Source organism: Chionomys nivalis, chromosome 5 (assembly GCF_950005125.1).
Source record: "Chionomys nivalis chromosome 5, mChiNiv1.1, whole genome shotgun sequence".
Classification (NCBI taxonomy): Eukaryota; Metazoa; Chordata; class Mammalia; order Rodentia; family Cricetidae; genus Chionomys; species Chionomys nivalis.
Genome location: NC_080090.1, coordinates 13922160 through 13947675, shown reverse-complemented (window position 1 = coordinate 13947675; position 25516 = coordinate 13922160). Strand labels below are relative to the sequence as shown.

At 44.2% G+C, this 25516-nt stretch overlaps 1 protein-coding gene across 2 annotated transcripts in view; it reads right to left on the bottom strand.

Moving 5' to 3' along the window:
- Positions 1 to 25516, bottom strand: part of Plxna2 (plexin A2) — a 202813-nt gene that overhangs the window by 91720 nt on the left and 85577 nt on the right. For both annotated transcript variants that reach the window (XR_009057116.1, XM_057769165.1), the window contains exon 4: positions 17403 to 17537. Coding sequence is in view for 1 of the 2 variants with exons in the window: in XM_057769165.1 (XP_057625148.1) it covers positions 17403 to 17537 (135 nt within the window). In the remaining variant the exon portion in view is untranslated. The remainder of the gene's footprint in view (positions 1 to 17402; positions 17538 to 25516) is intronic.

The following is a 25516-nucleotide window of genomic DNA, read 5'->3' as shown; positions in this document are numbered from 1 at the left end:
TTTTGTGTGTGGGCTGTTTATAGCCTATGCACACTTTTCACAAAGAAAGAATGAAATAGGCTGTAATGTGAGACTGCCTGGTGTGGTTTATGATTTAGATTTAATGTTGAGAGACAAATAAAATTCTCTTGGTATTCTGTCCATATGTCTCTCTCTTAGCTCTTAAAAGTGACAATTCCCAGCTCAATTTTTACAGTGTAAAGGCTGATTCCCCTCTAATGGTTATCTGTCATTGCTTATGTTTAAAGTAATTTTACGTGCTAAGCTGCAGCTTCAGGATGCAAGAGGCAGAAAGCAACAGCTCTGGACCAAGGTGGGATGGAGGACACCTTAGCAACTGGTTGTAAAGGACCAGGAGTGCCCATCTCATTTGTTCTATAATGGAAATGGCATGAACTTGTCCCTTAGCAGCTCTCCTGAGAATTGCAGAAATAGCGGGGTATTTATTCCATCCAGTTGGGAGACATGTGAGATAGGAAACAGTTATAGGCTGTGTGCAGGCTCATTTTCCATGACGATGTCTAACAGCACTGCCCTGTGGCCACTAGATGTTAGTCTAGGGCCACAGGTAAAAAGAAATTGAAAAACATGAAAAGTAGAACCAGAAATTCCTCTGACTAATAGATATGTCTAGGCAAACCCAGATAAAGATGGTTGAGAACATGCTTCCTGTATGTGTGAGGTCATCTTTCTTTCCTAGAATTTTCAATATTGATTCAGCTTGAATTATAGGGAGGGGAGTTGCTGGTAGCTAGTCCAAGACAGTGTCACTAGTCACAGTGGCTTGGAGGCTGTGACCGTGGCAAGATGATAGTGGAGAACTGGGAAGAACTCAGGAAAGGGCCTGCAAGCACACAGTTTGACAAATACCAGTCACTTCTTACCTGAGGTGTTCAATGGCTAGTACCTGCAGTCACCTTAATGGATTCCATGAGAGTCCCACAACCAAATTAATTTTAGGAGCAAATTCCTTTCCAAACATAAAAATAACTATATCAAATGGCCTTTTGGGTAGGGTCTTATTTCATGAAATAAAACAATACAATATCACTGCTCTAAAAAGGTCAGGCATGATTAACAATGCCCCAGGCATCTCATTATATCGAGAGTTCATTATGCTGGCATCCCATGGTAATATCCTCACCACCTACCCCTACTCTGGACTGCAGCAGCAGTAGAGGCCTCCTTCCACTGACTAACGGAAGCCCTTGTCCAGTCTCTAGGCTGCCTGTTCAGAAGGCTGTCAACAGTACCCAGGGACTCCCTTGTGCACCCTGTCTAGAAGAGTACCACCAGATTTCTGTTGTTCCAGAGTTGCTCCTACTCTGGAAATTCAGTCCTGGGTGCATCGTTGGCAAACAAGTAGGTAATCCCATAAGGGAAATAGGATTCTGGAGAAAGTGGGGGTGCTTAAGGTTTCTCCATTAATCTAGACATGCTTCAATTTGCACTGGGAGCATAAATTTGCATGCTGAATCCCAGAAACCCCAAATCGTACAATATTAGATAAAATAAAATTATTTTTTGTAATCCTCTGTGATCATATTAAAACCCAATATTCTCAACTTGGCACATAGAATAGGTTTGCCCACCTGTCTTCCTACTGAAATTGTTTTCTCAAACCCTGATTGAGTCTTGCTGTACAGCTGGCAACATAAGAGAATGGGGTCCCTAGCCTATCTGGTCCCCTTATTACTTAGGGCCTAGAAGGGGAAGAATAAAAGTGCATCAAGGTTAGAGAGAAGGTCGGAAGACTTTGGTTACCCAGTGGCAGACTGGAATGGATTTGAGTTCTGCCTGATGCCCAGGTAGAAGACAAGGAGGAGGTAGTGAGCAAGGACGTAGCTTTTCCAGAAGATTAAAGCTTTTGTATGTCGTTAGGCTACTTTCTGTTGTTCCTCTTCTAGGAAGGTTGGTAGAGAGAACTCCATGAGCTAAGATGGCCAGTCACTGTGACAGCATAATACGCAGGGACTGGAGGTACATGAGGATGGGTGACTTCTGGGTGATGTGTGGCCAAGACCTGCTACAGCAGAGAGTAGGAGGTAGTTCAGCTTGATACAGAATCTTCTAGGCCTTGGGAAGCAACCTTCACTTCACCAAGCATGAGGGTTGATTTTCTCTGGGTCTTTTGTAGGTCTTAAGTATCTCCTGTGGTTTTAAACATGACATCAGATATGGAATGTGTGTATTGTGTCCTTTGATGATGTCAGAAACACTTCTGCATATAGTCCCTTAAAGATAGTTGAACTGACTAGGGGATTCTGCTAGGGCTTGTCCAAAACAGTGGGAGACACTTCATCAGAGCTACTCTTTCTTCCATTTGCTGTATTTCCAGGATACTCTTTATACCACCCTATTAGTCCTCAGTAGAACCAGTTCTCAATTACTTCTATTAGCAATTTCCTCAAGGGACCCTTGGACCTATGAGACTAGGCAACCGGGGGTGGCAGAGCCAGGCTTCACATGTACCTTACACGAGGCTGACTTCTGATGCTGTCCTCCTCATTTCCCAGTCTCAGGGATGAATCTTGAGAATGAAGCTCAGAAGAGCTGTAGGCACACCATGTTCTGGGCCCAGGGACAGGTGACCTTTCTAATTCAGCACCTTTATAAATCTTCCCTAATGAAGTTAGGTGGAGGGGCTGCTGATGAATAAATGAAGGTTAAATCACTCCCTGCAGAAAACTGAAGCTCACAGCCAGGTTCAAAAAGAGAGCTTGAAAATCCTGAAGCTGACTTGCACAAAGGTTTTAAAACTCTCTTCCTCAGATGGGTAAGACAGCAAGCAGTCTTACCAATACAGGTAATAGGGGCCAAGGGAAGACCAAGGTAGATGGCCTGAAGAATAACAGAATTTCTTAGATAATCAAGCTGATTTGGGAATGTTGTAAAACACAACACACATATGCATACATATACTGTATACACATACACACTGTATACATGCATATGTATACATATACTGAACACACTGTATATACATATAGGCATATGCACACTGTACACACATATGCATACATACATTGTATACACATACACACTGTATACATGCATATGCATACATGCACTGAATACAGACACTATATATACATATATGCATACACACTGTATACATGCATATGCATACATGCACTGAATACAGACACTGTATATACATATATGCATACACACTGTACATATACATATGCATACATACACTGTATACACATCCACATGCATATGCATACATGCACTGAATACAGACACTGTATATACACATATGTGTACACACACTGTACACACACACTCACACACTAACATATACAATTAATTCCTGTGGCCAGGTCTGTCTAGCTCATTTCTGGCCTCCTGAGGACCTCTATGTCATGTTTTCTTGTAAGTACATTTGTTACTTAATATCCTTGACACCACTGACTGTCACCACCCTCTACTGTCTGCTCCTTGGCTGCACACATCAGTCTAAGCGGCTCAGAGAAGTAAGGCTGACTCAAGAAGGAAAGAGACATAGAAACAGAAATAGTAGCTGGCTACAGCAGGTCAACTAGGTGTAGGACTGATGTGAGAGTAGAAGCAGAAGGCACATGAATGAAAGGGAGGGTGTGCCTTGTGAATCTTAATAGAGAAACTGCAGGATGCAGGCTGGCAAGAAGAAGAACAAGGCTGTTGAGTTCTTGGGCAGTGCTGAAGCACATGGCTTGCTAGCATTTGCTCCACTTTGCATGCTGGGGGAAATGGGCTGTGGGGCAGGATCAGTGGCTCTGGTGCATCTGTTATGCACCCATGGACTTAAAGAGCCTGGTCATGATAGCAGTGATGCTCAGGGGACACAGAACAGCTCACCCACTCTGCAGCCTGGTAAGGAACAGGATTCAGGAAGAGAGTACCAGGCTGATGAGAGATGGGAAGCTGAGGGTGGGCTGGGCACTGGAAGAGAGACCCAGAGGCAAGAGACTATATTGAGCAGTAAATCAAAGGTCAGGCTGATTTTTCTTGGCACCCCAGGAGATGCAGCAGGAGAGCTCTGCTGATGGCAGGCTCTGACAACTGGCAAATGAGCTTCTATGGTTATGTGTTTTCCTTCCTTAGTCTTGTCTCCTAAGACATAGGCTGAAAATAGGTGCAACTGGCAGATGACTTCAGAATAAAAAACAAGCAACTTATTAGTTGTTGGGAACTCGGTAGCAGAGGAGAGGATGCTCAGGAATGAACCAGGGAAACAGGCAGGCCTGAGTTGCACCCATCCTATAAGCTTAGCTCCTGCTGTCTCAAAAATCCTATATGGATCAGTCATTTAATTTCTCCAGCAATCAAAATGGTTTTATCATTGTTCCCACTTTACAGAAGAGAAAACTGATGCATAGAGGCTAATCCAGGCCTTAGGGAAAAGCAGAATTGCAGAGGTCAGATCTGGATACAGAATGACCTGCCTACAAGGACCTTCCTGCCACCCTAGGAAGCCTTCTTGCATAACAGCTTTCTTTCTCTGTCTCTTTGGCTCCCGGCCTATACCAAGCACCTAATAATTACTGAACATTGTCATCTTGTGGGGAAACAGATGCAATCTACCCAGACAAGGTCCCACTGAAAGAGGGGACTAAAGGCAAAGGGGAAACATCTTTATCTTCATCCCATAAATTGGCATCACTAGAAGCCACCCTGTTCATACAGTAGGGCTGTCTAGGAGGTAATGGATCAATACTGGTATCTTTCTCTTGAGGATGCCACTGAGACCCAAGACCTGTCTAGGAGCCTGAAGGTGGATGGAACGAGGGGCTTGTACCAGGGACAACCGTACTGATAATCCATGTATTGGGTACATGGTTGATTCCTTCCATCGTCTATGTTGTTGCAGCTGGGAAGGCTGAAGCCCTATTTTTCTAGGCTATACCCTTTCATCTTGGGAATGGTAGTAAACAGAGCTGACTAAAAGCCTGCATACTTATGTGTGTGTAGTTCACTAAGGATTGATGCTTCCTAACCTTTCCTCAGTGTTAACAGTCATCAGTGGAAATGCTATTCACATACATCAAATATTCTGATTTTTCATTCTTAGCCTCTTGGGTGAACTCTCTCCCTTTATGGGTCAACTGGAGCATCTCCTCCTCAAGGAAGCCTTCTCCGATTCAAAGCTAGGAGCACCCTGTTGTGCTCCCAGCTGTGTACGTACTTCACTGCAAGCACTGCTCACTTCTCTCTCTTTGTGTGCATGTGTGACTGTGAGGACAAGTTCAGTACTGTGGCATCTGAGCCCCGAGTGGCTGCTGGATGAGCCTTTTCATAACTGAGTGGCTGAGACACAGACCTCATCTCTGCCCAAGGCTCCCTTCCAGTCTTCCTTCCCCTGCCTCCATCTACCCTGGCTTTTACATCTTTAAACATCGCCTGAAGGATAGCAGCTGAACCTGGGCTGTTTCCTAAGCTGTCACCAGCTGATGACAACTGGTGTTCTTCCATCTGGTGGCAATTTCAAACTCCAACCTGTTTGTAGAGAGGAGTGGGAAGTGGGAACCGCTAGCAGGAACTGGCAAGGAAGGTTACCGGATTCAGAGTGACAAATGCTCAGGAAATTGAACCACAGAGCACCAAGTAGAGACCCCAGGTTTCTAAACTGGGCTTAGAGAATCAACAATGGGCTGGCTAGAAAAACACAGTAAAGTTTGGGTGTAAAACAGTGAAATCTAAGCCTTGGAGGAGAAATGCAGACCCACACTACTCCCCTGCAATAACATAGACAAAAACCTCTTCAGGACAGATAATGTTCCTCATCCACACAGGGACAGTCACTGTCCTCACACTAGTACCTACCAATATGGACATACTTACACCAGGTTAGCTTCCGAGCACAGTGTGCCCTTTGAAAGAGTTAATTTCACAGCGGGGAAACTAAGGCTGATTACCTTTGACTCAGCCGCCCAGATGACTCACAAGGCAGATGCATCATCTTCTGACATTCCTCTACCTACCAACCCTTGAACTCCTTTACAGACCCGAGTTTGACCCTAAACATTCTCTCTTGGACAGCTCTAGAGAGATTCATTTTGTGTAAGTAATATGATAGACTCACAGGAGCAGTGAAGACAAGCTCCTATTTTTATGGGAACCTGCACTGCTAGCCACTTTTGGATGAGGGGTGAGGTCTTCCTTGAAGAACTCACAAGAGATCAGCTTCCCACCTCCCAAGGGAAGCTGATTCACAGGACCTGGATCAAAGTTCCAAGAGTATCTCTGAGCCTACATCACTATGAGTGAGAAGCTTGTGGGGTAGACTGTGCTGTTCCAGTCCTAGGTCCCTAGACAGAGTCCTTGTATCTATAGCGTGCACGCCTTCTCTGGAGGAGGCCCAGGACTACAGACTTCTTCCTCTTTTCCTCCTCTCTCTTTGGTTGATGAGTGTGCTCCTCTGACTGTATCTTCACACCACTGTCCCAGCCATTGGCAGATAGAAATAAGTTCTTTTGTGACAGTTCCTCTGGTGTTGGCCTCTTTCGTGTTGATTGAAATGAATAAGACTGTCAGTATCTAACTGGAGTCTAATTGGAAATCCAAAGTGGCATTAAATGCTGTGGTCTAAACCAAACACATTCAGTAACCAAAACTGAATACTGAGAGCAGTAGTGTCAGAGTTGGGAGGGGTTGAGCAGTAGAAGGCTGAGTTCTGGGGAGTCATTTTACCCCACCCCCATGATTTTTCTTGGTTAGGCCTGACTGAGTCTTAGGATTCTAGCAGGGACCAGCAGTTGAGTGAATACTTGGTTCACTCCTGGATGGTACCTTAGAAGATGAGTGAGGCTTGGCTGAACTGTTTCTTGTGTTCTGTACCTGCTCCACTTGCAAGGGTTTCCTTTGTTGAATAAACCAGGTTGAGGACAGGGTGGGAGGATGTACAAGGGAGTCATGGGATCACCCTGGGGTCTCTGAATGGCATTGATGGGGATGGGAAAGGCAGGAAAGCTAAAGGCTTTACTATTGCCCAGACTTGCCCCTCACTCACAGTTCTACCCCTACCTCCAGGGGTCTTACATTCCTTATCGGTCTGACACAGGTGATTAATTTTCTTTCAGTTTGCCATAAGGTGGAGACAGTATTCTTGGAAGGACACTAGTCTGCTTTACAGTACACAGGGCAGTGGCACCAACCTCCTTGAACAGGATGCTTTTTATCTTTCCAGGGACATTTTTCTGCTATCCCTTAAATGAGTCTGGACTCTAAAACAGTGCTGGCATTCTTTAATTGCTTTTTTTTTTTTTTTTTTTTTTTTTAACAGACTACCGCCTCCTTGGGAGTGCCAGGTTAGGAGGGGCCTGCATTTCCTGAAGCCTGGAGCACTTGATGGAGAAATTGCAGGATAGGAGCAGGCACAGCAGGGGGCACTGTCTTCAGCACAGGGAAGGCGCTTCCACTGAGGAGGCCTGGTGCAGAGGCCCAACACTGCTGTTTTGCTAGCTTTGCTGCTCTGGGCAAATTAGCAAGCCAGACTTAATTTCAGTTTTCTTATCTGTAGAAAAGGCTGGGGAAATAATACTCATTAGCTGAGGTCATGTTTGTAAACTAAAAGAAGAAAAACGTTGGCATAAATATTAGATTTCAACACATCTTAAATAAAACAGAGCTGAAAGACCAGGCAGCCAGTGGAGTTTATTCTATAGGTGTGGTTGTAAGTTGAGTCTTGCTCTGCAGGACTTGGACTGGTGATAGGCATGGGACACAACCATAAAACATAATTACAATGCTACCATGTATTAAGCAGGCATGCCATGTCAGGTGCTTCTCTTGAGTGCTTTTAACGCATTAATTCACTGAATTAATTCACTGGACACTCAAGCAGAATCCACCAGTGTGCCCATTTATGGATGAGGTTGCTAAAGCAGAGGGTGGAACAGTTTGCCCTGAGCCTCAGTGCAGTTAGTGGTGGAGCTGAACTTAACCAAGTTTGATGATAACTGCTTATAGTAGGTGACACTCGGCCTCTTTAAAGGTGTATTCTGTGTTTTCAAAGTCACTTCTGAGATCTAGGCCCCATTTTCTGTGAAACAAAGGGCTTCCCTTCTCTAGATAGTCTCTAAGGGTAACTAGCTCTGGACCCCTGTGTCAAGACAAAGAGATCTCTTCTAGAGACTCTAAACCAGAAGGCATTAGTGAGAGCACTTCCTGGAGAGTTCAAGTTGCCTCGGGCACAGAGCACCTGGCCACATTCTCTCTGTACCTACATTCCACTCCTTACCGGCAGAATCTGAGGGCCCTCCCTAGGTAAGAATCCTGCTTTTTACCTCTCTACACAAAACTGACACTTAATAGCACTGTTGTAGTGAGAAGAGCAGGAAGAAATCATAAGGAAACTCTCTTCAGGGCAGACCTATTTATAAGACATTTGCTGGACCATTCCTTAGAAAGACAGCCTTGTCCAAATCTGCATATGCAAATGACTTACCAGTGGACAAAGCTATGCATTATACATGGTAGACGCTTAATGGTCTACTGAATGAAAGAGGCTGTATATGCAAATGACATGCAAATCTCTCCCAGTTTAATTTGACTCTTGGGAACATCTTCAGTGACTCTCTGGGGCCTAGGTTGTTTTAAATTTTTTAAATTAAAACTTTGTACACATAACCAGTGAGTGCTCCTTTTGCAAAGGCTGAACCAAGACATGGTAAAGTTGGGAGAGGAATGCTGGGCTGAGCCAGGTTAACCAGCATTAGCCCTGGTTTTCCTGATGACTCAGATTATAGCGAGGGCAAGAGAGTCCTTCCTCTGGGCATCTGGAATTAAGATCCAGTAATTTCTCATCCTCCTGTCCTTGGAGCATCACTATGGGCAGTCAGGGTGTCTGCAATCAGCAGTTACTAGAAAGAGAAATCAAAGTCCCTGCCGAAGCTCAGAGGACAGTCCCCAGGCCCCTGCCTATTTAGAGCATTGAGGGTTTTTGGCACCAGCCTGTCAAGCCTGTACATTGTGTTTAATCGCGTCTTTCCAAACCAAAGGACTTTAAAATAAGAGGCTAGGATTTTCTCTCTAAAATACAGCAATCCGAATGTCTGATTAATAGGGTAGGTTAGCAGTTCTTTTCCCTCAGGTGAAAACATTTATTTTTTAAAAATGCTCCAAGAGAATATTAATAGCCAACTATGATCAGGGTCAGCTTCTGGGCTCCTTGATGCTGGTGATGAGGGAAATCAAAACCTGGGAGGAGGAGGCCACTGCTGGCTCCTTGTACTGTGCTCCTGGAGGCAGGATTCTGCCCTTTCTTTGGGAAAGACACTGATCTGAGTGAGACTCAGCTCCCAGGCCACATGGGGTTCCATATCCTTAAGCAGAAACATGTGTGCAGCAAAGGTTTGGATTGAAAGTGACACATTCTAACCCAAAAGTGCAGCAAAAACCCTCTTATCCTCACTTTCCTAATCCTCAAACTCCATAATTCATCAAGTCCCTCAGGCTCAACTCTCTGCCCACCCCCAACCCTGTCTTCATGTCCCCTGGTAGCTGGGCCAAGACTCTCAGATCAGAAAAAGGGGGATGCTTATGACAGACACCGTTTGCCTTGTAAAACCACACTTAGGCATGCTCTGTCTACAGTGGAGAAATCTTCTCCCCTGGACTAAACAGATAACCACAACCAAAATTAACAGTTTGTCAGGATGCAAGGGACAAGGGATCCGGAAGTGTAGCTCTTCACGTTTTCTTGATTCCTCTACAAGGTCCTTGGGTAAATTTGGGGACTTGGAAATTCAGTTGCTTTGGATACAGGTAGCAGGCATGAACATAGCTCTTTTGAAAACGGTTCTATTTTTGGTCCTAGAACCAGCTTAGCAATTATTCAAAGGGACTCCTCCAAACCAGTGAAAGGAAATTGGTTCTCTGGTGAAGCTGGCTGGGTATTGCCATCTCATCAGGCAGGAGACTGTCCTGACCTCCAGGTTGTCCTCAAACCCACAGAGGGAAAAATGTGTGTGTGATGGGGGGCAGAGATGGTGTCAGGAAAGTAGTTCTCTGCCCCATTAGAAGGGGGTCCTTTGTAGTCTATGCCTGATAAACCCAGGCTAAAGTTCTCATTGTTCTACCACTTATGAATTTCTTAAGACAGGGTGGTGTAATATCCTGCAGTTAGGCAGGGTGAGGAATACCTCTCTGCGCCAGAGGGGAGAGCTATGCCTAAGAGTGGGGACAAAGGTCCATGCTTTGGCCAGGACCTGCTCCTGATAGAGTGTTTCTCAGAGACACTTTCAGGGCTAAAACATTGGTGTGGCCCTCTTTGGGGACTCATGCAACCTCAGCCAATAAGCAGCCTGATGGAAAACTATTCCTGTGTCCTCACACACTGCTGCTGATCCTGGATCTAAGTGTTGGATGCTTGCAATATTAAAAGTGTTCATAGAGTATTTCTCATCTGGGATCGGAACAGGCCATCTCTGCAGTCTTGGCCGGCTCTGGTGTTCTGTGGCCCATGGCCCTGGCAGACAGAAAATGCAGTTGATCACTCCTTAGCCTTGTTTATTAAATTGTATCTATGGACACACATAAATCTCTAGGGATGATGGTCACTACAGTGAAGGGGCAAGTAAAAGGGATGAGAAGACTTCCGAAGCTAACCCCAATTTCTGTCTTTTTCGTGGGGTCTCTCATTCTTAGAGTCGACAGTTAACATATCAAACATGTAGCAACTGTGTCAGAGACTGTACTGGGACTGCCAGGTTGTAAGGATGCCCAAAGAACATGGATTGACGCCAGTCCAGTCAAAAGTCCAGACAGTCTTAGCCCCTCAATAATTTTTAAGTTTTATGTATGTATATGGTGGTGGGTAGGGGTGTGTGCATGTGAGTTCAGTGTCCACGGAGGCCAGGGATGATGTCAGATCCCCTGGAGCTGAAGTTATAGGTGTTTGCAAACTGACTATCCGTAGTGCTGGGAACTGAACTCAGGTCCTATGCAAGAGCAGTGCATGTTTTTTGCTGAGCCCTCTCTGTAGACCTCTACCATCATTCTAGTTACCCTAGCTGTTTATGTCATCTCCAAGGCTATGAAAACCTGCCTGTGTTATGTTCATAAAGTTTGAGGTGGTTTGTAATATGGTAAACAGAATAGTGTGCCAATAACCACTGGTAGCATAAGGGCCCTTGGCCTGGGTCTGAGCGTTCACAGGCAGAAGAGGTTCATCCTGTCTTTGTTACTGAGCTTGGGGCTTTGCTACATACTTGGAGAGGCCCCTGAAGGGTCCCTTCAAAACCAGATGTCCATACATGTGGCCTATGGCATAGGGGTAACCTACTTGGAAACCCTTCCCTCCTCTACACAGATGCTTATATTCTGGCCTCTTGGCCTCACATATGGGCTGCCTCTCTGTGTACTGAGAGAGGGACTGTTTAGTCTACTTTGGCACATTGCTGGCTTTTAAAAATAAATACCAGATTATGAGAATATAGCCCAATTTTGCCAGTCCAGAGACTTCTTATGGTCCATTGGGATGGCAGGTAGCAGCAGGGATGACAGGTTGCAAGCCATTCTTGGGAGCAGAGCTTTAGCTGGCTGTAGTGTATAACAAACACTTCTGGTCCTCTCTGAAGGACCAGGGCGTTTTATTAAAAATGCCATTGACAATGAAAGCCCAGACTGCGTGTTAGATACACAGTAGGCACATTGTGTCTGTTATCCCTAGAATACTGCTTTATTAGGCCTATTACACCGGTAAAATAACTAAGGCTTAGAAGAAATTTACATAGTTTTTCAGGTGACATAAGGGACTGTACAATGGTGGCATCATACACACACACACACACACACACACACACACACACACACACACACACACCAGATCTTAAACCCCATGGAATTTGTCCTCTCTAGGCCTCCAAATGGAGAGTAGAATCCCAAGCCCCCGCCCCCTCCAAACCCTCACGTCACCCATCTCCAACCCTCTGTTCTTCCCAAGGCTCTCTCCAGCCTGCATGGAGCCATTCTGCACGGTGACTCTCCTTTTCCATTTCACCCTTCGCTGGATCATTTTATGCCTCTATTCCCTCTGCTAATTCAATCTAATTAAAGTATAAAATAGAATAATTGCTTCCATTCCTACACTCTTTTCCCATCTAGCCTGAGGACAGAGTGGTATTCCCTTTCTGGGAGTGGCCAGCCTGACAAGCTGGGCTGGAAGCAGGCTATGCCTCTTCTTTTCATCTTACTAGCTGTTTTACTTGGCTCCCAGCCTAACGTTCCCAGACTTACTGACTTACTTCCATTAGACACTGAGGGTCTGGGAGCAAGTTGTATTCATGTGCATGACATCTGCTGGCTTACTGCTGAAGTTGAGGCAGCTTTCTAGGGAAGAGCTAGCCTTCTCTTGATGGAGCACCTGGGCAATTAACAGCAGGACCGGAATTTTGTTTCTAAGTCTCCCCCTGGGACTGGCCAAGCCATAGATCCATTAAGAGTACATTAACATTGACTTGTTAGGCAGTGGCACTAATGACTCAACACTTCTTACTAGTGCTATTTCTTAATTACATTTAGTTAATTGACATAAGAAGAGAGAGAGAGAGAGAGAGAGAGAGAGAGAGAGAGAGAGAGAGAGAGAGGAGATCCGAGTGCTAGATTGGATAGTTCTAGCTTAGAACCGAGATGGAAGTCTCTCCAGGCATAATTGGAAAACTGATTCTACCCTCACATGGTTCCAAGGATGTAACAGGTACCACATCTTTGGAAAAGAATGAGCGAACAGGAGGTTAGAGGAAAGACATAAGATTACATGGCCCATAGTGTATTATAAAGTAAAATTACAGAAAGGACCCTTCCATCATGTTCCATCAAGTCTGGATATGGCTTGAGTGTGCCTGAACCACAAGCCTCACAAGCTACAAAGTACTGTAGAGCCATTAAGGGAACAGATAGTGGTATGTAATTAGATCATTGGGAAGATACTAGTTGGTTCAAATGGCCCCTACTAGAAACTGAACCACACTGCTTTGACTTTGGCTCACTGACATCTTCACTTTATAAGTTACCTAGTCTTAAATAGTTTGTTACAGTAACAGGAAATATAAGCTTTCTTGACCCATGAAAATACTTATTGATTACCAAATCACTACTCAGTATAGTGATCATGGTTCAGGGAAGACATTCATAGGAGAACTTGGCCGCATCCATCTTTCCTTCAGAAGATCTTGCAGTCTAAAGTCATGCATACCTGTGCTGCTATTGAATACAATACTTGTACAAGAACATGAAATTGATTTATGTGTCAGATGTGTTCCGAAACTGATAAAATAAAATTCAAAGTATAATGAAGTTATCCAAAAAATAATTTAGAGAAGTATTGATGCATGCTTCAATAAACACTGTAAGTAGCAGAAGAGACACTTCATGACAAATAACCTAATTATGATCATTCTGTCTATTAGAGCAGTGGTTCCCAACCTTCCTACGGCTGACGTCCTTTAATACACTTCCCCATGTTATGGTGACCCCAACCACAAAGTAATTTTATTGTTACTTCATAATTATAACTTTGCTACTGTTATGAATCATAATATAAATACTGTGTTTTCTGATGGTCTTAGGTGATCCCTGTGAAAGGGTCGTTCAACCATAAGGGGCCACAAAACCCCCAGGTCATGAGAACCACTGCATTAAGATACCATTTCTGTTCCCCCCAAATGTCCAAAGATATCATACAGAGTAAAATCAAAAAAAATAAATAAATAAAAACAACCAGCTAAAATTCACCAGATAATTGGCAAAAAGGTATTTTTAATTCATGACATAGACACATTACAATCTGAGTAAAATAATATCAAAGAAAAATTTCCAGAACCCCAGGATCATTCCTAAGGACTTGACAGGGCAAGCACTCTCCAAGACATATAGGAAAAGAATAATATTGAAAAGTAGAAGAAAAACACAGATTCAGCAATAATAAAAATACATTTACTTCCAACCTTATTTTTAAAAGTCCCAAGCCTTTGCTAAGTCTTGTTAAGATCTGGGGGAATGTTGGAATTAGACTAACATCTCTTTCTTGGAAGCTTGCCTTCCCAAGTCCCCGAGGAGTTAAGAGACCATGCCCCTAAGAAACTTGGTAGAGTCAGGACTAGAGGCTCCAGAATCTGGGCCTCCGGGCTCAGAACAGGCCAGCTATCTGGGTCATGTGCTGTTTTCTTCATCCTAATAATCACACACTTCTACACACCCAGTAAAGGGATTAGGGAGCGAGGGCTGGAGGGGTCATATGGAACCCTCATGGTAAGTATGTGGTCTTTGGTGCTGAATAAGAAGAGAGTCTTCATTTGTTATCTCAACTGACCTCACACTTTTCTGTATGAGATACACTGAGATTAAGTGACTTGTCCAAAGCAACTCAGTCACAAAATCGTGAGATTGGGACCCAGGACTTGACGCTTCGGAGACCTCTCATTATTTGATTCACATCTTTTATAAGCTAAGGTTGTAGGATAATGTGAAAAGTAATGGCAAACACTGAGAGAGAAAACAGGCTGTCTTACTTTGTTCTTACTGATTGTCCTCTTAGCACTCATTAAACCGTGCCCTTTACGAGGCTGTGCTGCGTGTCAATACTCTGCTCCATGGCCTCAGACTGATGGGCCTCATGAGCTGCTCTTGGCCCTCAGCCCTGGATTACCCCTGCTGAAGTCACCAGGCTACTTCTTTGGCATGATGTACAGCTCCCCAGGTGATAGACTTCTGAGGTCCACCACATATGCCTCTTAGACTCAGCCTCCTGATTGCCCGACTCCACTGGTATGGGAAACTCCTACTAATATCTCACTTGGCCAGATTCAGCCCCATGGCATTAAACCTAAAGGCTTCCAATTTCAGCTCCCCATGGCTGGTTGCTACTCAATCTGTCTGGTTCTGACTATAACAAGAACAGGGCATCTGACAACAAAAGACAGGAGGAAGGAAGGAATATTTATAAACGAGATACTTGAAAACTTGATGTGGCTAGGGCTGATGCTTTCAGATATGGACCAAGAGCTCATTATGTACCCTGAAGCCTACTCAACAGCCTCATTTCTTATGCAGCCTCTCTTCTAAGTCACCTGGGTAGTGCTAGGAATGAGACCTGGAGCTTAAGCGTGCCAGGCAAGCTCTCTGCCACTGAACAACATCCTCTTCTGCCTACATTTTACGTTTTCAAAAAGTATCCTATCTGAGAAAGACATGCTACCTTTTTCTTTTTGGCTTGGCACCTTCCCAGTCAATATAAGCTCGTACTGGTCATTGCTATCCTGCCTTGGCTTTTATATATCAATAGGCTCAGGGAACCCAAGTAAACGTTCTTACCCAGAGTGATCTGCTTGGTCCTTAGACATATAAAATATCTGAAAATACTACCAAAGCATGATTTCTTCATCCTGTTTGGCCACTGTTTTACCTGGCTCCATTGTTGCCACCTCTCTGTCCCTCCATCCTGCTGTCTGTAGGTAGTTCTGCAGAAGCATCTTGGTGTTGGCCAAATGACTACAGGGTGTTATATGTTGTACAGGAGGATCTGATGATTTGTGATTGTTCTTAAAATGTAGTGCTTGGATTTGAATGGTAAGCATCTACTTTCTTATTTAAAAATAACTCTCTGGGGGCTCGGGGAATGGCTCAATCAGTAAGTGCTTGCCATATGAATATAAGGACCTGAGTTGGACCTCCAGAACCCAAGTAAACAAAAGAAAGGTACCCATATATAACTCTAGTAGTAGGAAGCATAGACAAGCTAAACCATGGGTTTACAAACCGGTCAGCCTAGTTATTTGTTGAGTGCTAGGCTAGTAAAAGACACTGTCTTAAGAAACAAAGTGGATGGTGCCAGAAGATTGACACTTGAGGTTGGTTCCTATCCTCCAAACACATAACACATGCATATCCACATGCACTCCCTCCAATAAATACAAAGAAGTTTCTGCCTTAAAAACAAAACAAAAGAATAAGAGGAAAATGCAAAGCACCCATAGAAATCTATCTGATGGTACAGATCTCTGGGGACATGTCTCCCTCATTAGATGGTAATCAATTTAAGGGTAGCAACCAAGCCTCATTTCTTCTGTTATTTTCCCAGTACTTTGTTCCTAATAATTATTTTTCAAGTAACACTTTTCCAAGACCCACTGGCTATTTTATTGGCCGAATAGACTAATGTTTATTTCTAGGACTGCCTTACCCACTCCAGGTTGGCAAAACTTCCTTTAATTCTAGTAAGTTCTGAACTGGATCTGTTTATGCCTCAATTGCAGGAGCCACATAAATAAAGGTAGAAAAGACAGGTGGACTCAAGAGAATCTGGATGTAATTTGCATGCAATTAGCATAAGATTTGTGTCATCTAGTCTCAAGAAGTAATTTTCAAGTTAGAGCTGCATCACTGCTTTCCTTAATGCCACCATGCATCCATTCCCTTTTCTTCATTCCCTCGCATCTCCTTATCTGTCACCCCTTGATCCAGATTCTTTATCTTTAAAAAGAGAGCACACAGAACTCTGGGAAGGGTGAAGCTGACCAAGGACATTGGAGTCTTTGAAGAACATTCAAGAAAGACACAGGAGATACCTAGTGAAGTGGTATACCAACTCAGCTGTCTTCCCAGTCAGCCAGCAACCTCAGTTATGAGACATCTTTTTTTTTTGTCCTCAGGAAAGGGATAATACCATGGCTGCTACAGATCATGGTTATCTCCTGATCAAGAGGATAAAATAGCCAGCCATGGCTAAGCACGTCACTGAATTTCCTTCCTTGGAGGATCTGGTAACCCTCACCATCCCTGCTTCCTTCCCTTCCCATAGTTCCCTCTGCTCATACACATGTAAAAAAAAATATGAGCTGAAGAATAACTCCTTCCCTGGGTCTAGGAAGATAGGTTTTGCTCAGTTGCTCCTTAGCAAAGTATTGAGGCTTCTCTTTGGGGGTTTCAAATCTTTGCACGTAGTCTCAGCTTTCCAGAACTGACCAGCTCCATCCTGCATCCAATATCAGACTCAGGACAAGATGTGATTTCCTTCTAGAGCCCCATCTCAGTTCTGTCTCCTAGGAGCCAGTCCAGCCTGAAGGCATAGATTATTTACACCTCTTTGGCTCCCATGAGCAGCCAATTCTGTGGACCCAGGAGCAGTAAATCTACCTCCTAATCACACCATGCTGTGGGGCTCAGTCTAGCTTTTTCTTGCAGAGCTTTTTATCACTCACCCAGACAGGGGCTGTGGCCTAGAGAGAAGCCTCCGGGAAAAGGTTGGCCCTGCATCGTCCCTCTACCTCTCTGCAAATGCCAGGACTCTGCCTTTCTCAGAACCCCTGCACAGCAAGTTCAGAGGCTCTCTTATAGGACAGAGCAACTTCTGACCAAAGGTGACAGGCTATCAGAGGTTTCCTAGAGTTTGGAAAGGAGAGATGTGTGTCAGCACTTACCTGCCTCTCAGACATGACATATAGGTAGAGCTGATTGATGGAGAAGGCCATGTCGCGGAGGATGGGGCTCCCATCTTTGAACACAGAGACCATTTCATACTGGACCCCACCATGGGGGGGACCATCAGCTCGAATCTGCAAGAAAAACCAAATTGCCCTTAAGTGTTGATGGTCAGCCTTCCCAGGGATCATCTGCTTCCACTTGGAGGGGTGGTTTACAAAAGACAGTTGCTACCCCTCCAGGTCATTGCTCTGGAAAGAAGTGCTACTTAATGTTAAACTCTTAATTCATTCACAATCACTCTCAGTATGCAGGGCTAGAGATCTTCTGTGCTATCTCTCTCCTCTTACCTTGTTTCCCCCTCTCCTTTCTTCCCCGTCCCTGTCTCCTTTTTCTCCTTTTCTCACTTATTTGGAGCAAGATTACACTGTGTAACCCAGTCTGTACTGTACGCTAACTCATGATCCTCCACCTTCAATGTTTCCAATTCTTAGATTAAAGGCATGTATATCATGCATCACCATACCCAGTTTCGGTCTGGGATTCCTAGTGGTGGTTGATTTGTGTTTGAATGCACATGAAAGATTCTGACTGTGCATTTACATACACTTACAGAATTTGTGAAGTGTGTAAGCAAGTGAGTGTGTGAGTGTGTATATACATACTTAACAATAGACTGGAGAGTCAATATCTATATATGCAGTACTCTTGGGTTAGGCTGACATGGGGGCACAATTATATAGATCATCAAAAATCTTGTTGTCATCATTTGGAAACTGAAGATGTCAGAACTCAGAAATCTTCCTGCCCCTAGATGTCAGTTGACTGTATTTATAAGTGACACAGGGAGAAGAAATATGATTTTTTTTTGTTCTACCCCAGGACAATAAACAAAAAGGACCTGAATGTCATTTACCTAAGGCTCCTCTGCCCAGGCTACATACTTGAGCTTATCTTGTGCGTTTAAAAAAAAATGTGAATTTCAAGAACTGGGCCCATGAATCAGAGTCTTTGAGGGTATGGTCCAAGAAGTATCACCTTGTTTAAAAGCACTCTAGGCAAAGGCACAGCCAAGTTTGAGAAGCAGCAAGATAACCTAATGCTCTTAATTCTGCCATGCTCAGAACTGCATGGAGGGGATGGGAAGTGCGTGGCTGAGCCAGACCATAACCTCTGCTTTGGTGGGAGTTTCCCAGTGATGCTGAGGCTGTTTGCACAGAAGATGGAGAAAGACTAATCTGGCTGAGCCCCACATGTGCTTAAGGAAAGACTTTTTCATGTAAGGAATTGTTGGCAAGGAGCCCTTAGTGTGTGTGAATGGGCTCCACCCACAATTCCATCCCATATCAGCAGCTTGTCATTCACCCCCATTCCTCCTGCTCTAGCTTCCCTGTCCCATTCTACCTATATACCTTTTGACTCAAGCCTTTCCTCCCCTGGGAAGGCCCCTGTCCTCTGACAATTAATTATGTATGCTGGTGCCTTTTTTTCCTATTAGACATGTATCCTAAGATTATAATCAATTGATTTGCTCACTGTATGTATATGTATTAGCTAACATGTATTGACTTACTATTTGGATTGTTCTTTAATTGCTTCCAATATGTGCAGAGTCATTAACATTGTGAAGGTGGATGTGGTTTTCTACTTTCCCTGAATCCCTCTGAGGACCCACATGAGGCTGGGACACAGATGGTGACAGACACGGGAATGCTTGAGAAACACCCTTTGAAAGGATATGAACTATGAACCAGCTGACAGATGGCTCTGGGTTCTTTAGTGAGATGAAAAGATTTCTCTATAAGATAGAATAGCCTTGTCTTCTAACACCTTTTCTGTTCGTTCTTGTTTAACTCTCTCTTCTGTCTGCCCACGTAATCCTGACACTCTGAGAGTTTCTAAGGGTGGGACACCATGATGTAGTTATCTCAAAGGCCCACTGTGGTCCTGATACTGCAGTAATATGGGAAGATGGTGAGCAGAGGAGAACTCAGTACTGCCTGGCTGGGTGGGGAAGGTCAACAGCAGCATTTACTAGAGAGCTGAAGGAGTGGGACGTGAACTAGCATTTTCACCCCTTCACTTCCTGAGAGTGGCACAATGAAGGGGCCTAACATTGGTAATGGCATGGACCTGTTGAAATGGGCTGGAGGAGAGGGTGAATAGACCATGAGCCCATTGAGACCGGGTGCCTAATGGCCTGAGGCCCTATACCTGTGTCTCAAGGACAGAAACTGGGTTAGGGCTTACTTAGCCTTGGATACTGTGTTGCCACTGTTTTGGCAGGTGACCTGGGACCTCTGACTTGAAATTTCAGCGGTTAAAACATATATAAGCATCCTCCTGAATATTAACCTTCATCAGGCGATGAAAGAAGACAGAGACAGAGACCAACATTGGAGCACTGGACTGAAGTCTCACGATCCAAAGGAGGAGCAGAAGGAGAGTGAGCACGAGCAAGGAACTCAGGACCGCGAGGGGTGCACCCACACACGGAGACAATGGGGATGTTCTATCGGGAACTCACCAAGGCCAGCTGGCCGGGGTCTGAAAAAGCATGGGACAAAACCGGTCTCGCTGAACATAATGGACAATGAGGACTACTGAGGAACTGAAGAACAATGGCAATGGGTTCTTGATCCTATTGCACGTAATGGCTTTGTGGGAGCCCAGGTAGTTTGGATGCTCACCTTAATAGACCTGGATGGAGGTGGTTGGTCCTTGGACCTCCCACAGGGTAGAGAAACCTGCTTGTTCTTTGGGCTGAGGAGGGAGGAAGACTTGATTGGGGGAGGGGGAGGGAATGGGAGATGGTGGCGGGGAAGAGGCAGAAATCTTTAATAATTAAATAAATTAATTAATAAAAAAAAAGAAATTTCAGCGGTTAGCTCAATGGAATGAAGAGTACTCTTTTAGCCATTGCTATCCATGGTTGGTTTTAGCCATTGCTTCTCCTGTGGTTGACTTTTCTTTCCTCTAAGCTCCACCATTACCCCTTTCTATCACTTCAGGAGTCTCTCTTCATTAAAAGCAGTTGATTTGACAACTGTTACTAAAGTTCTTCCTTCCCGAGGTGGGATGAACATGGACATTTGTTTTCTTATGACTGAGGAGAGCACTGAGTCACAGGGCTGAAACATACACTTTCTCACATGGAGATTTAAGCAGAAGGAAGAACTAATCACCAGTCTCCACATGGCATCACCCCAACAATGAAAAGGAGCCTCTTTACTATTCAAATCAGATTTCTCGTTTGGATCGAAAGGCTTAAATTTCTAAAAGTCTTCACAAAAATATAGCAGCTTTAACTTACAAAAGTTGTTGGGCCTGAGGAAAGACATGATGGTTATATGACTTCTTGTTGACCTGGCTCTATTTTGTCTCCATGACATAGGGTATTCTGACTTTGGCTCTTGAGTCAGCACAGGGTCATCTAGAAGGGGAAATTTCCCTGACCTCATACCAATTCTTCTCTCAAAGAGAGGTATCTCCTCAAGGCTCTAGTTCCACTCAGGAGCTGCGGAAGCAGTCCCTCCCCTTAGGTCTGGCCTGGGATATCCTGCCTCCGGAAGCTTGTTTGCCCTTTGTCGGCTTGAGCAGCCACTTTTCCCCTTATCTGGGATTGGCTAGGAGCTCCAGAGCAATGTCTGAACACAATCATAAGAAGGAAGAGCAAATACAACAGGTGAGGCCCTGACACTGGGGTCCCAGGAACCAGGTATACCGTGCAAAGCTGGGGTTGCACCAAGAATGAGGTGCATTACACATACAGCTATGTTTCACGATGGCTAGTCACTTACCTTTCCACTGTACCAGAGACCTAGGAAGATACTTTGAAAATTTCCTATCTGCCACCACAATAATTTAATGAACCGGAGATGCCAGAATCAAGTCTATGAAACTCTCAAATACCAAAGCAAAAACCAACCTAGAACAGAGGATTCTGAGCAAAGCGATATTTTCTTCTGAACTAAGCTATATTTCATTCTGTCCAAATCCTTGAAGAAAAAGTATTAGTCAAGAAATCAACACATTCTTAAATACCCCTCTATTCCCTGTTATCAGTCACAAGCTTATGTAACCCTTCAAGAAACTCAAAGAGTTTAAAAGGGAACGGAGATGGACTAGTAGGCCAGAGAGCAGAAGGAGAGTAAGGGGTACTTCTGCTGGAGGTGGGAGTTTACCAGCGCAGATCTTTCCCCTGGAGGTGGCACACTAAGTGGGCAGAGTGTGGGTCTGGAAATTGGGCAGTTCTCTTCTGACTTTTGATAAGTCATGGTATACTTTCAGGGGAGTCACCTCTCTGAGACTTGGTGAAAACTGTGAGCAATGAGAATAAGCAGTCTGCCCACTCACTTTCTGACCCAGAGAATCACATTCTCAAATAGCTCCAGAGGTCCAAGGCTCTGAGCCTTGACAGTTAGTTGAGGGATGCATACATTCAACAAAGAGACTGCTCAGTAGCAAACAGGGGAGCTCTCACCTACGAAGCTGTCTTCCTTTACTACCAGCCACAAGATGGCTAATGGTAGGAAGTTGCTGGGGTATACCAGGATAAAAGTGGGATTTTTATATTTGTGTTTTATATCTATGGGATTTTTGCCTGCGTGTATGTCTGTGTATCCCATTCTTACAGTGCCCAAAGAAGCTAGAAGAGGATGTCAGATGCCTGGGAACTGGAGTTATAGGTTGTTATGATCTGTCGTGTAGGTACTGGGAAATGATCCTCCATCCCCTGCGAGAGCCAGCCAGTGCTCTTAACCGCGGTGTGGTGTTTTTTAAAGCCAAGCAATTTGGTCTAGTCTGAGATGTTCCCACAAGTGATAGCTTTCTTTAGTATCATATTTAAACCAGGCCCAGGTTTGAATAAACCAAATGGCACTAGTAAGTTGAAATAGACCACTTATCTAATCCAATCAGAGTAGACCACATAAGAAGTTCTTGTCATCCCCTCAGTGTGAAAGCTGAGATGGGAAAGAAGAGGAGGGTAATATGGAAAGGTATGCCAGACCATCTGAGCAGTATAATACCTCTCCTGAGACTGCTTGACCTTGATGGCCATGTAGACATTACCAGGCTGTGTTGCTTTCTCAAGGCTCAGAAAGCATACAGTTTAAGACTCAGTTCCCTACGGTAAGAGACAAAATGTGCCTAAATTCATACAAGGACACTGAGGGGTGCGTCTGTAAGAACCCTTATTATAGGGAAATCTAACTGTAGATACCTCATAGGCCAAAGACCTTTTCAGGTTCTCAGTGCAGCTACTTTGCTTCAAATTTAGGTGTAACCCTGCCTGGAGGCAGGGCAATATACTTGGTGTATTTCAGATTGCTGCGGTTGACCTGATAGAGTTATTAATAGCTACCAGTTGTGTAGCTCTTAAAATGTGCTGGTTACTGTTTAAAACATAGCAAAAATAAAGTAATTTATCCTTACAGGTTTTTCTGCTGTCAGTCCTAGTTTAATTCCCATTGCATAGATGATAAATCTGAGACTGGTAGAGTTGTGTGAACTCATGATCACACAGATAAGGGGATTCACAGAGCTGGAGTCCCACCACAGGCCAGGGGTGGGAGGCTTCTCACAGGAAAGGGTCAAGAGGACAAGAGTAGCCAAGTGTCTCCTACTTTCTCATCTTTCAGGCCTCCCCCAATCACAGTAGGACTATTACCTATTTTTCTAAGGGACAAAATAACTCAGCATCTAATTGGAGGGATTTACTTGGGGGCTAAAATTCAGTTTAATAGAGCTGGCTTTGGGGCAAGAGTGTGTTGGGTAGGGCCCAGGGGAAACTCAGTGTCTATTCTTGGAGGGCAAGGGGCAGGGAAGAAAAGACTTTAACACTATTGTTTCTTTCCTCTAAATCACAGCTGTGTGTCTGGACAGAAATGAATGACAACCCCTTTCCCTGAACATCCCGTTCAGATCAGCAGGCACAGCTGACTGGCTTACCTATGCTTTCTCAACCCCTGTGTATCAGTTTCTTTTCTAGTTAACTCTATTACAGAGCCTGTCCATGTCGATTAGCAGCATGTTAGCAGAAACAGTGGTGTTGATGACTTTCAAGAGCTATTGGTCAGCAGTAGGACTAGAGATCATCTTGGGCATCAAGAGGAAAATAGGTTTGCAGACATTGCTAGGGCCTGAGGTTCTGGTGATGGCAAAGCCTGATTCCAACTTTTGCATTAACTGCCGTGTGGCTTGATTGCAGTAAGTCAATTTTATTTGTTCATGAAATAGTTATTGTAGTTGCCAGATTAGAGTGGCTACTCTCCTCTCTCAGCAGAAAAAGGACATTGTAGAAATGAAAAGAGTTATTCGCTAAGATTTTCAGTGCTATCCCATATTTATTTATTACATGCCTACTATGAGCCAGTCTGCACCAAGGGGCAAAGGAAACTGATAAGTGATATTGCATTTCTTCAGAGAAGATGGGGACAGGATGGGAACAGGAAAGCCCAAGTCATCTTCACAAATTCAAAGGTTAACCTCAAGAGATGTGGTTTCTATAAAAACTGCAGTATTTAGTATGGGGGGGTGGTTCATCTGCCTTGAGGGAAGCCATGAGGAGAGGCTTCCTGGAGGAGACGAAACCTAAGCAAAGATCTAGGATGGAAAATGTGAAGTGTACAGCAAACCTGAAGTCAGCATCACTGGGGTTGAACCCAGATCTTTTGAAAATCTGGTTTCTAGGACCTTAGCACTTAGGAGAGGAAGTTCAGATGCAACATGATGAGGCGCCATAGTAACTGGAGCAGACTTATAACATCTTCTGTCCTGGCTCTGGCTCAGAACTCTGGACTTACATGGTACACGCATGTGTGTTGTGTGTTGTGTATGGTATGTATGTGTGGTTGTGTGGTATATCTGTAACTGTTTGTGAGATGCACAAATGGTATGTTAGATAATTGATATATAGAATGGTGCACATATTATCTCTATGTGTGACATGTGTCATATGTTTGTATGTGTGTAGTATGTGGAATTGGTGTGATATACATGTATTTGATGTATGTGTCTTTCTATCTCTGTGTCATGTGTCTCTGTGTGATGTATGTATGTGTGTGATGTGTCTGTGCATATACTGTGTATATGATGTGATGTGTGTGGTATGTCATATGCATACTTTGTGATGTGTATGCCTCTCCATGTTTCTGTGTGTAGTGTTGTACATCTATTTGTCATGTTGTGTGTAACATGTGGTATGTGTGCTTGGTATATCATGTGTGTTCTATGTGTATCTGACAGGTGTTGTTTATGTGCTTAACGTGTGCCACACATACACATTCTGATCTTTCAGAGGTGGGTGGGGCCTCTGGTGTTGCTTTCACTGAACTCTGGTGAATTAATGAGTGCACATCTGCAGCTGTGCATTTAGTGCTACGAGAGAGGATTCAAGCTGAAGTTTATTTTTGTAGGACTCCATGACCCGAATTATTTATAGATTGAAGTATTTGCTAATTCAGTCTCTGAGATCCTCTTCCCACCCTCCTACACACAGTTATATGCATTCACACGTGCACACACATGCACGCACACGCGCGCACACGCGCGCGCACACACACACACACACACACACACACACACGGGAGGCATCAACTCCCAGAGCTGCTTACAGGTCTCAGTTCTGTCCTCAGAGCCCTAGAAAGGTATTAAAGTGTGCAAAGTCAGAGCTCAGTGGGTCGAGGCTCCCTGGAGGATGGTTAGGTAGGTGTCTGACCCTAAATATTCTGATAATTGGTGGAGAATTAAGCAGCCTGTGGGTTACATACACTGAGTCAATGGAAAAGAGAAAAGGGGGAGATGGGGTCAAGAATCCTTCTCGTCTATGAAAAAGGAGGCAGCTAAGACGTGCTGAGCTAAGATGCCTACTGTACTATATGCACGCTCCCAGCACTGGTTCCTACAAAGTTGTCAGTCAACCACAAAGGCTTTTTATGGTGGAGACTGCCAGTTTCTGATATAACTACATCTATTTCTATGTCTGTTATAAACTTCCCTAGATGTTCAATGGAGAACAGGAGGTGTAGCAAAGGGGTTCACAGGGATAGAGGCATCTCGATGTGGAGGGTGGGGTCAGGCTATGATGGGCTTCTTCCTATATTCAGAGAAG